The sequence below is a fragment of the Solenopsis invicta genome, chromosome 6 (genome assembly GCF_016802725.1).
Source record: "Solenopsis invicta isolate M01_SB chromosome 6, UNIL_Sinv_3.0, whole genome shotgun sequence".
Lineage (NCBI taxonomy): Eukaryota > Metazoa > Arthropoda > Insecta > Hymenoptera > Formicidae > Solenopsis > Solenopsis invicta.
This window is the reverse complement of record NC_052669.1, coordinates 2,907,549-2,919,818: the sequence shown is the minus strand read 5'-3', so window position 1 is coordinate 2,919,818 and position 12,270 is coordinate 2,907,549. Positions and strand designations below refer to the sequence as shown.

Genomic DNA, 12,270 nt, shown 5'->3' with positions numbered 1-12,270 from the left:
TACCATAAAAACTTGATTCGCGTAATTAAGTTCAAGGCGAGGGGAAATTCACAGCCGGCATTGGTGTACAAAATTTCGGCAGTGGACTGCCGAAAAAAGTAAGCAGTGACCTATAATATTGACGGCATTGTCGTCAGTGGTTGGGGAGTGGTGAGCTCACTTCAGAGTCGATTTTTCGATCATGGGGTTGAGCACAAAAATTTTTGAATACTTCGGGAAAGCTTTAGAATTCTTGTGCAGGCATTGGCGTATGATAATGGGCACGCGGTAGTGTTCATAATTGCATGGCATTGCCTTAATTTTAATATAGGATTGACGGCATTGTAGGCATTGACTAACAATAAGCATTGTCGGCAGTGTACAAAAATGTCGGCAGTGTTTTACAGCAATGCCAAAAATCGGCATTGGTGTACAAAATTTTGGGTTGTGAATTCCCCCTCGGTTCAAGGATAAATTTCACGGATAAAAGTTTATCCTACTTTTTGAAAATCGTGAATGTACACAAAATCTTCCGTTTGGGAGTTTGCGAGTCAAATAAAAAGTAGGGCATGAATCGTAAAAGCAGGGCACGCTGCCTCGATCTCGCCCTGTACGTGTCCGCATCGAGATTTAAAACCGTTGAAGCATTCTGGGAATTTCTCGGTGCTTTCGCTCTCCAGGGCGATAGAGCGCCGAGGTAAAAGCATCGAGAGCTTCTACACAGTAACTCCATTTTCATTTCCACAACAGCTATCGATACAAGTGATCCTTATTTATTAACTGATATCCATTAAGTAATATCCTCAATTTATCTCACCTCATTTTCATCTTCATCTCATCTCATCTTCGTGTCATTTTATTTCCGCGTTTCTTTTCTGTTATTTTGCATTATTTTATATCTTATTTCTTTTTTTTTAACAATTTTATTATTTCTTATTTCTGCTTTATTTTTATCAAGTTTTTATGTAATTTTGCATTATCTCATTTCTTTTTTCCTTTTTTAATTTAATTTAATTTTGTTTTCATTTGATTCGATTTAATTTTTATTCTCTATCCCTGCATTTCCTTACATGTTTTTTTTTCTTAAACACATACGTTTTTAGAGAACTTGCCCTAAAGCAGTAATAAACGCACAATCAATCAATCAGCTAATATTTATAAAGAAACAATTGTGCAACATTAATAATAATTTTATTTTTGCGTATTTTTACTCGTGTGTCCTTATTCATATTTAATCTTTCCTAAAATTTCCGTATTTAATTTTTTCCAAAATTTTCCCTCTATTTTACGAGCAGTAATATATAACTCGTACGATATATGTAATTTAGAAACTCAATTGCAAAGCTGGTAGCGATTGCAACATAAGATAATTAAATGTTGTGTACACAGTCTTTTACGAATCCGTCGCATCCAGTGAAAAAGTTAAAGTATACTAAATATTTATTTAACTGATTGGAAACTCAATTATAAGAGTCGCACAGTTGGTTACGAAATAAATTATAAGCAGAAAATGCTGTTGCCGTTACATTCATATTATCTCGTAATATCTTAAATGTGATACAAAATCGTTGTAGCAGTCGATTAAAAAGAACGACTTTAAAAGAACCGTTTGTGCTTGTGCAAACTATAGCTTACAGCATTTAAGTTTAATTGACGCAGAAAGGAGCGTCGGCTGTGCGAATTCAATTAACTGTAACGAATGAAGAAAGCGTCACTTCTCGGTAACCCTCATGAATTTAATTGATGAGATCCACAAGGAGGCATATATACACATATATATATATATATATATATATATATATATATATATATATATATATATATAAAAGATGATCTCTTCAAACTGTCCTCATTGAAATGTTTCTGCACCAATTGTTACGCGACAAAGCGTTTCTACTTAATTACACAAGTGAAAATAGCAAGAAATTGATGTTATATGTAGTTGGATCATTTCCAAATTATTCCGATAAGAAGAATAGTTTACATTTGATTAATGCTTACAAACCTCAATAATTTCGAATTTTATAATTTTATAATTTCAAAAAATAAAGTTTCCTCAGCAAAGTTAAAAAATTAGCTATCCTACTAGATTCTATTTTATTATATTCTATTACATTATATTATATTCTCTATTGATAGATTTATAAATATAATTTAATTAGCAAGTTTGACATCTTGTGCATAATGAAGATAAGATAGGACGTTAATATTGGCTATCAGGATTTAGAGTTTGAATGAATTAATATCGTGTAACGGAACAATTTAATTAATTACTTTTAATAAAAATATTACGAAAAAAAGTTGTAAGAATGTACAAATAATGTAAGTTATTTCTCAATTCACGAGAAAATCTATTATCGTACAAAGATAGAACTTGAAACAGAATATACTGTCAGAACACAAAAATAATTGGCATTTTTCATACAAATTCGATACGACACACATCTAATATTACTTATATTGCTGATAAGAGTACTAAAATGGCAAAAAATACTTTCAGTCTGTACAAATCTATATTTAAACAACAATTTCTCCTCTAAATTGCATTCCATTAAATCACAGCATATACATATTCTTCATTTGAAAGAGGATAATGTGATATTTCATGTCATCTTTTTCTCTCAACAAGTGTTGACAGATAATTCATGAGCATACTCCAATTTATTCATAATATGTCCAATTAACATCTAAAACGTACCGATATTGAGGAATCGATGAAATGATACGTGAAAAAGGAATGTGACGTATGGATAAAAAAAAATGCAAGACACTAAATTGTAACATACCGTTTATAGTATCATGGTAATTACTAGCTATAAATAGACAGGCAGAGAATATATCTGAGTCATAAGTCGATGATCGTCGAATAACCTACGTCTTTATGACAGATATTTTAGTCGCAGCTGATGGCGTATATTATTTTGGCATGAAGGTTAACCACTTGAATGATAAACCAAGTATTGACTTCCGATACAAACGAAATTGCGTTTCTGTGACAGCAATCTCTGCTTTTCAAGCGAGTCTTTCAGCAGATTAAATAAACCGTTTCGGCGAAATCGATGACTAATATAGCAATCAATAGCAGTACGAGAACCAAGTGTTAGAAGCTTCAACCAAATCTTCATGTAAATTTTCCATCAATAAGAAATACACATCCTTGCGAATAATTCATTTTGTATGTAAATGTAACGTTATTATATTTCTATTTAAAAATTTTTATTTTTGTTTACGTCAAAAGATATTTGCTAAAAAGATAAAAAATAATGAAGTGTATGTTCAGTTCATTAAATGCATTAAGAAAATTGAATACGAAAGTGAATGAGAGATAGAATAAAGAAAGAGAATGCCTTTGTAAAATTGTGGCTACTTTTCCTTTATATCAATCATCCGGATATAATTTATGAATTTCTTTAAGAACTTGAAATAGACTTCAGAAACAATACATATTTATTATATATTACCTTAAAAAAAAAAACCAAGATTTTAAGACCTTATTCGAACTTTAGTTTTCTATTTGATCTCTAGTATTCTTAGTCATAAATAATTTGCAATCATAAACTGAAAGACAAAAATGAATAAGTCTGTGAATGAATCTGTAATTACGCTTTCAATCAAAGATTAGAAATTATTTACGACTATGAATACCGGCCTCAATTGTTTTATTTTTCGATTATCTATCTTTCTTGTTATTTTTATGTGTTAACACTTTTGTATAAATGTATAGAGAAGGCAAAATCAAAGCTTAGCTCCGAGAAAATTCTCAGAGTTAGGCTATGATTTCGCCTTCTCTGCACGAATTGAGAAAGTTTACTTCGAACACGTAAAGGTTCAAATAAATGATTTATCGACAGATAGTTCTGACAGACAAATGGGCTGTTACCAATATGCCAAGTAAACCATTTATTTTGAAAGAGATATAACACAAACCGTCAAAACTTTATTGAAACAAGCATCTATACTGTATGAACTTAGAAAACGTTTGATTCTCTTTGAAATTTACGAATTCTATCTATAAACAATTCTGTCAAAATTCTCTTACAAATTCAACTATTATTTAATCAGCTATCAGTATATCAATCTTAAGCGTATCACGAAAAAAAAGTTACGAACTTGACTGATTCAACCGTATTATACGCACAGCCAGCTTTTTTTGTGTTAAAGTAGCACAGTTTTAGAATTGCATAAAATTTGTAACTATAACTAATCATATTTGTTAAAATTGCAAATTTGGTAATACAGCAAAAGTGTCTTCGAAAATCGAATACATTCAAATACATGGATTGAAATTTTTAGCAAAACATACTAGTTGAGATGGCGCATATTTTTGCTACAGTAATGAAGAGAACTTGTTACATTAGCAATTTTCATTGTAGCAAAGAATTAATTGCTCTAACAATTCATTCATTGCTTTCAAACACAATTTCTTTGTTGAACTATCAAATCTTAGTAAGTATCAAACGCGCGTGTCGAGATGGAGTTTTGCTGAATCACCAAATCTTTCTTTTTTTTTGTCGTGTATCGATCGACTCGTAACAAATTTGAAATTATGAATAGAGAATACGAATTTATTCGTAGCACGGGAATGAGCAGGGAGAGATAACGCAGTTTTATTCGTCTCGTAAGCATGCGTGGCGGGTCGAGTTACTGGGTGGAATTCGACGAAGGTGGAAACTGGAACCTGCACACGCGACGCCTGGCTCATCTTCCTCACTCGACTTGCATCTCCTCGCCCTATCCTGTGCGCGTCGTTACTCACTCTCGTGTCACACACCAGTGTACGAGCTACGTGAGCGCATACACGGGTATTATTTTTCCTGCTCAGCAGGTTGCGTACGCGCAGATGCGCGAGCGATGTACGCACATACAGACGCACGCGTTACCAACACGATCAAAGTACCTCCGCCCACTGCCGTTCATCCAATCGCATCACGCTTTCTCTCTCGCGCAGTACCTCCTTACACCCTAACTCGCAGATTCTTGCCTTCTCTCTCCCTCTCACACGTACACACACATGTGTACACACGCACACTTTCTCTCTCTCTCTCTCTCTCTCACTCTTCCTGGGACTCTCGTTACTCACTTGCCGATAATCTCGCAGAGCTCGTAAACATCGTCGAAGAGAACCTCGTCGTCCGCCATAGTGAGGAGAAGGAGGAGAAGGAGGAGGTCGAAGGAGTCGACCGAACTAGGAACCTGCACGCGTTAGGAAACGCGTCGCGGTTACGTGAATGCGTGATAATTCGGAGCGCGTGCAGGTGCGCGCCTTTTTCTGTCGCTCCGGTCGTAGCAGTTGCCCGAGCAGCGTCGTCGTGATTGTTGACGTCGTCGTCGTCGTCGTCGTCGTCGTCGTCGTCGTAGTCGTCGTCGTCGTTGTTGTCGTCACCACCGCCGCTACCGCCGTCGTTGTCACCGTCGTCGTCGTGGTCGTCGACGTCCTCGTCGTCCTTGTCGTCGTTGTCGTCGTCGTTGTTGTCGTTGTGTCGTGCGGAGTACACGCGGCGTGAACGCAGCCACGTATCGAGGATTCACGGCAGCATCGCTGTGTCGCACCCGTCCCTCTCTCTCTCTCTCCTCTCTCTTTCTCTCTCGCACGTTCACCGCCGGCCCGTCACTCTTCTGCCTTTACGCACACGTCACGCACATACGCACGGACACACACAGTCGCGGATAACGCAGCCGTGTGTCGGAGCACACTACCGACCGCCGTCGCACTGACACTCTCGCGGCGGACACGGGCCCACACACTGTACCACCGTAGGGGTGCGATCGTGATTCGTACGTGTGGCGCAGCTCTGCGCGGAGCGATACAATAACGGCGGGTGAGCACCGCCAACGACGACGACGACACGCCGCCGCCGCCGCTGCCGCCGCCTCGTTGCCTCTCGAGTCTCTCGCTCGTTCTCACTCGTCTCGTTTCGCGTCGCGTCGCCTCGCCACGCCGGCAAAGTCAGCGCGCACGGCAAGACGGACGGACGGCCGCGGCGCGGTGCGATATTACGCCAGGCTCGTAGGCAGGCTCCGACGTGACCTGCCTCAAAAACCGCGGGCGGCGGGGAATCCGGATCGTCAGGTCCGCACCCCTCGCGCCACGGAGAGCGCCGCGGGCACGCACGTTGCGAATCGTACGCACACGCACGATACAACGGGCGGAGAGACGAAAGACCGGTCGACAGACGACGGCGGGACAATAACGATAGCACTGCACACGTTACCCCGTCTGTCGAAGGCCGGGGCAGTGGATTCGCTCGCTCCGAAGCAAGACTGGTTGCATAAAACGCGGCGGGCGGCTGCGCCGACCGCCAGTCGTTCTCCTCCCCGCCCACGGCTGCAGCCGTACCGTACCGAGGCATGGAGGGGCGGGCGTGGCGCCTGCCTCTCTTTTGCTCTTGCAACCTTTTGCGCTTTAACACGTCCTTTACTTCCTTCATTGCTCTCTCGCTCGCTCGCTCGAGGGTGCGTGTGACACGCTACTAGGCCGCCGAGGGTACTCTCCAGACCCTCCACGAAGCATTATCGTCTTTTCGACGGCACAACCGGTACATTCCTTACCGGCCGTTCTCTTCGTATCTTATTCTCATACGAGCAACTTCTCTATCTTCATATTCGAAATTAGAAATAATGTAGCTCTCCTTTATACAGAATATAAATAGATTCTATTAAACATTTTGTAACTTTTATATATCTTTCTCTTTATACATTCTCTTCTCTACGAAATATCAGCAACTGATACAAGAGTGCCATAGAAAATATGATAATAAACGTATGATAACGTAATACGAGATGTAATAGTGTTAAAAGTAGCGTAAAAATATATTGACAGCAAATATATTTTGACGTTCAATTTTCATTTGTATATTTTACACGTATATTTTTAGTGCAACGATTGCATTTTGGAAAAATTATAAATGAAAACAATTTTAAATTGATTATTTAAGAATTGTTAAAATACTATCTATTTATCACCAAACACAGAGTTTGTCGAAGATGTCCTCGAAATCTTCCCTTCGTCCGAATAGTGATAAAACCATCATTATATGATTGTCAAGCCATCGATGACACATGACATGTTTATCGAGAGCCACAAACTGCGTTTCTTTCTCAAGATATTTTAAATGTTTATGATGATATCCTCGCAAAACAATTATATTTTCCCTACAAGTATAATTGAAGAATACACATATTTACATTTGTATATTAAAAATCACGCCTTAAATTTGAAACTATATATAATGCAAAAATTAACATTAAAGAACACCGCATACTTTATATTAAAAAAATAAAAAAAAAAATTAAGCAATTTAGGGTTTTGTAACTAAAAACTTTAGAGTTTTGTAACTAAAAAGCCTTCCTTAGATCATACTCATTGAAATTTTTAATCGGCATCCTAAAAGTAACCACCTATAAAAAATTTAGCCAAGTTGACAGAAATCGTTTTTTCCATATAAAGTGTGCGAGGTTCTTTTTACTAAACTATTAGATTAACCCTTCAGATCTAGTAATACATATGTGTAACAGTATTTTTTTTATCATATCTTTAATAAATATTAAGCTATTTAATTCAATTGAGGGCTTGTTTTGAAGGAAGTTTAAACTTTAACTAAAAAATATTGGGAAATACAGTTATAATATACAGGATGTTCCACACCTCGCGTGACACCTGTTAATGACACATTCCAGAAATTATTTTGAGACGAAAATCCTAGTATTAAAATGTCGAGGCTACAGTAGTTTTTAAATGAGAAGGGTTTAAAATTGGCAAATCAAACTGTCTGATATTTGTGCGCTCAAGTGTATGACACTTAAGTAGTAGTGAAGGTATAAGCTGGTATTCATAGTCAATTTTTATATTTAAGATCGTCTTAAGTACAATCTTAAGATGTCATCAACCAATCAGGGAGCTGTATTAAGATCTTAAGGTATTACTTAAGACGGTCTTGAAATAAGCACCGACTATGAATATCGGCCCTAAATATACTCACTTTTCATATTGATTTTGCTTGTACCTTCACGGTACAATGTGCCATACCTCAGCGCGCGTATTTCAGACATTTTAATGCGCTAACTTTAGATCTTTCCTCGTTTAAAAGCTATTGTAACATCGACATTGTGATACTAGGATTTTCGTCTCGAAATGCTATTAAGAGTTTGCTATTAATGCGAAATCTGGAACACCCTGTATCTAAAATTATTTTTATAATAAGATAGCAAAGTTCTTGGATTAATTACAAAAGTTTCAACATCATACACAGTATTATTTTTGTATAGAAATTACTCAAATATAACTAATACAGTACATAATACGTAATGTGCAATATATAATATACATATAACATAATATACAGTATATAACATACTCTGAGAAAAAACAATTATTAACTGGACTAAATTTTTTAATTTAATTGAATTTTTTTAGTTCAAGCATTTACGTATTTAAATTAAATATATATGTATATGTAGTTAAGTTAAATATATAACTGATAAAATTGAATTTCAAATATTTGTTACAATGCACTATAGGTTTTCTAACATCATACTTTGACATCATTGCAAAAAAAAAATTGTACGAATACAAATTAAAATTGACTTTAAAAATAAAAATTAGTAAAATAAGTATTGTTTGCAAAATTGAAAAAAAATTTTTTTATCAACAAGAAATCGATAAACATGGTAAAAATCGCTATTTTTGGTTTTAAACCAATTTATTTCAGTAATCTGAAGTGATAAACTAATTTAGATTCAGTGTACAAAATTACACAGTGTAGAAAAGGATTTCTGGTTTTTTAGAACGCAAAAAAAAGTTAAAATGTTCAGGTCTGTGCAATTTCAATAAAATTTGTTACTTTATTTCTTGGATCTGCCACATAGATTCTCCATTAAAAATTTTTAAGTTTTAACTTTATTTTTGTATTCAGCAATCCTCCAAATCTTTAAAAATAATCAGACAATGTATGTTTTATTTCTAAAAAAAATTCAGACCTGAAAGGGTTAATAAGAAAACAAAAAATTTTTTTATTTATTACCCGGAATTCTGCCACTCATTGATATAAGGATTCTTTGCTCGATTTGCTACTAATTGATTATAAAGTGCAAGTACACTACGTGCAATCTATAAACAAATAAAATACATATTAAATGCTCCAATAATTACTTATTATTTTAAGTTATACAATTTATACTTTTTAAAACATTTATATTAAAAAAGGGTATACATTCAATAAAATTTAAACTCTTTAAGTTGGTTTTTATTATTAACATTAAAATATTTTAATAATTATTTTAATTCTTATTTTATTCTCACCAAACTTGCTGCTACTCCTAGTTTCATATCAATGCCAGTATTAAGTATTGAATAAATAACAAATTCATCAAGTAGAGCTTGATTTCGTCTGATATATCTAGCATCGGTGATCATGTACTTAAATTTTTTGTTTCTTCTATTATATATAAGTTCCTCTTTAATATTTGATTTCAATATTGTTCTAAAATCGATCATTTTATTTAATAAAATATATTAACGTTGCATTAATTGTTTTAATTGATTCAAACTTTGTATGACATCATATATGCAATTATAATAATTATAACATTGTTATTTTTTAAAAACAAGTTCATGTAAATTTTAAATAGGGGAAAGTTGCGTATCGGTTTTCGAAAGCATTTTCAATAAGTACCTCTTCAATATTTTACATTTTTGCTTCATATAAGCAATATTTAGTGACAAAAATAAAAAAATAAATAAGAAATATATATACATAGATAAAAATTTAATAAGTTGTATCTTGTTTTGTGCATGTTGCTAATATTTTAGAAAATCAGGTACATATACTTGGTGTAAATTTTTCATCAATTTAAATTATATAGCAGATAATAATGTAATTGAGCAATTTTATCTTTAATTGTCACATTTTCATAAAAGAAAGCTCATTGTAAAATATTTGACATTCATTGTATTATGTATCTACAATTATTATAAATAATAGATATTTTTATAAACTCTATCAAATTTCCTAACTCGTACCATTACAAATTTTACAACAATATAAATAATACTAATGTCAGATAAGTGATAATAGTAAAACTAATGATTAAAGTGAATAAAAATATATCAATTACAAAAATAAATTCAAACCAATTTTATTATGGTATTTTTACGTATTCATTATTGTTATTTATTAATTAGTAAACATATCGCTTTTTCAATAAATTATTAATAAGATAAGTGTTAGATAATAATTCCTTATATTTTTAATTATTTAATCCATAAATTCGGTATTTTCAAAAATGATAAAATTTATGAGTCCTCAGATATGCTTTAGGTGATTGACTTTCTAAATCACACTCTTTACAGTATGTTACAAAAGCTTATAACAAATTAATTTGTTATTATACCCTTACTGAAAGGTAAGGGTATTAATTTATTTGTTTTATTACTGAAAGATATACTTCAATGTATAATAATAAATGCCTGAAATATCAAGTTACAATTTGAAATTTTAATTTGCAATCCAAAGCAGCACCAAATGCGAAAAAAAATAGAATGGATACGCATTTGGCAACTTTTCCCTATATTTATAAAATATAGTTTTGTACAAAATTACCTGTTTCGTGCTTTATTTGAATTACTAAATTTATTATTGGAACATCTTTTGCATTTCTTGTTCTGATTTTTCATTGTGTTTATCCTTTTTTATGTGAATCTCATAAATGCAAATAGATTGCGAGATTATGTATTTGCTGTTTAAAGTTATATCTATATGAATAATAAAAGTTTTGACAGATGCACATTAATTATTCTAATTATTGTATTGATAATAACAAAATCTTTCTTGTTAATTGCGTATTAATAAACTTACAAATTACTTTAATACCTGAATTTTGTATAATGTCGAGATCTAACCTAATAAATCTAGATAACCTAATTTAAGTAACTATTGCAACAATAACATCATATTACTTCTTTCGTATTTTTAGCTAACATCTAAGCTAATATATTTTTAGTAAGTGCGTAATATTTTCTTAATATGAGAAAGTATTTTTTAGTTACATCTACAAATCTTCATTGCAGATACAACAAATAAATCAATTTTTAATTTACTTTAATGTATGGGAGGAGGACAGGACATTTTTCATCAGTTGCAATCAACTTTACCACTTTGCAAATTACATATTAAATCGCCAAAATTTAGAGGAAAGATTTACATCTCTTCTTAGCTGTTTATTACATTGACGTTTTATTATTAATATTAGATTAGAAATTAGATAATTAAAGATGGCTTCAGACGATAAAACAATATTTCAAAAACTTAAGCGATTTCGGCTGGGTCGCACCGATTGCACATTTCAGGACCCAGATGATTATTTAGGTCCTGAAATGTGCAATCGATGCGCCCCAGCCGAAATCGTTATTAAACTAATCGTATACATAGCACGGAAGATCTAGAAAATCGTGTATTACCTACGGAATTTGTGGATATTAGCTACGTGATTCAATATACACGTTTTACGCACATAGAGGTGCTAGGATAAACGGAGCACCTAAATATCTAAAAAGCAGGCAATCCATTCTCTCAGGCAGAAAGAAACCTTCTTTAACGTGGTCTACGAATTTATTGTTGTAGCAACAGCAACCAACACTGACCAACACGAGAAACCTAGAAAAACCTGAGAGCGGCCATGCTGAGCCATGCTGGCCATACCGACTTTTATCCCTTAACGCTTGATTGTTGGCACACCTGGCGAAGGGAGCGCCAAACTGTCAATTCGAATATGTCAACTTCGAATTGTTCTTAATCACTTTCGCAGGACCGATTCATTTGTCTCGTCGCACTATACCGACAATTTAGGCCTTAGGCAAACGTAATGAGAACGAGGCGCAAATACCGAATTGTAGGAACGAATACAAGTACAAATTGACTCACCGTTCGCCGCTGGTCGCTCCGTCCAGCCCCGTCTTGGTCGCAGCTGTCGAATGTACGATCGAGAGCCAAGATCCTCCCTCACAACGATTCGTCTTGATTCACACTGGCACGAACGCACCACCCTTCGTTTTTGGCATTCTCGAAACACTCCTGGTACTTACACGCGTCTGAAACTTGAGATACGAGGCAATGGAGAAGATGCGAAACACGATTGAACGCGACACGACTTCGCATCGTATTCAACACGACGGATGTTGGTACGAACTGTGTTGGTCGACACTTTACGTTCGGCAGTCCACGACATTCTCGAGACACTCGCTCGCATCAAACAATCGTACGGAGATGACGAGGATACGAATTGAAGTGCGCTGCG

At 34.6% G+C, this 12,270-nt stretch overlaps 2 protein-coding genes across 14 annotated transcripts in view; both read right to left on the bottom strand.

The window, feature by feature from the left end:
* The window catches only part of LOC105193883 (peripheral plasma membrane protein CASK), a 196,950-nt gene extending 190,702 nt beyond the window's left edge, over positions 1 to 6,248 (bottom strand). For 2 of the 10 annotated variants that reach the window (XM_011158544.3, XM_026130654.2), the window contains exon 1: positions 5,060 to 5,360. In XM_011158544.3, coding sequence (XP_011156846.1) covers positions 5,060 to 5,118 — 59 coding nt within the window. In that variant the 5' untranslated portion in view covers positions 5,119 to 5,360. Of the gene's footprint in view, positions 1 to 5,059 lie in introns of all 10 variants that reach the window. The other 8 variants (XM_026130650.2, XM_026130653.2, XM_026130652.2 and 5 more) reach the window with 8 other exon arrangements.
* Positions 6,249 to 6,788: 540 nt separating this feature from the next.
* LOC105193884 lies at positions 6,789 to 11,873 on the bottom strand. 4 transcript variants are annotated; one of them, XM_026130640.2, is made up of 5 exons: positions 11,435 to 11,873; positions 10,578 to 10,713; positions 9,278 to 9,458; positions 9,000 to 9,085; positions 6,789 to 7,131 (listed from the first exon to the last, which is right to left on the bottom strand). In XM_026130640.2, the coding sequence occupies exons 2-5, from the start codon at positions 10,649 to 10,651 to the stop codon at positions 6,939 to 6,941; spliced, it is 534 nt and encodes a 177-aa protein (XP_025986425.1). In that variant the 5' UTR covers positions 10,652 to 10,713; positions 11,435 to 11,873; the 3' UTR covers positions 6,789 to 6,938. The 4 variants fall into 4 exon arrangements, with proteins under 4 accessions (XP_025986425.1, XP_025986424.1, XP_011156858.1 ...); XM_026130639.2 differs by having other exon boundaries at positions 10,578 to 10,729; positions 11,439 to 11,873; XM_011158556.3 differs by having other exon boundaries at positions 10,578 to 10,729; positions 11,435 to 11,872.
* Positions 11,874 to 12,270: the final 397 nt, after the last annotated feature.

Bases quoted from the DNA above. Each gene is read 5' to 3' on its own strand.
- LOC105193884 (XM_026130640.2), bottom strand. From the start codon at position 10,651: ATGAAAAATCAGAACAAGAAATGCAAAAGATGTTCCAATAATAAATTT. The intron at 9,086-9,277 runs GTGAGAATAAAA...ATTTGTTTATAG, and splicing joins TAGGAGTAGCAGCAAGTTTG to ATTGCACGTAGTGTACTTGC. The intron at 7,132-8,999 runs GTAATAAATAAA...TTATACTTGTAG, and splicing joins AATGAGTGGCAGAATTCCGG to GGAAAATATAATTGTTTTGC.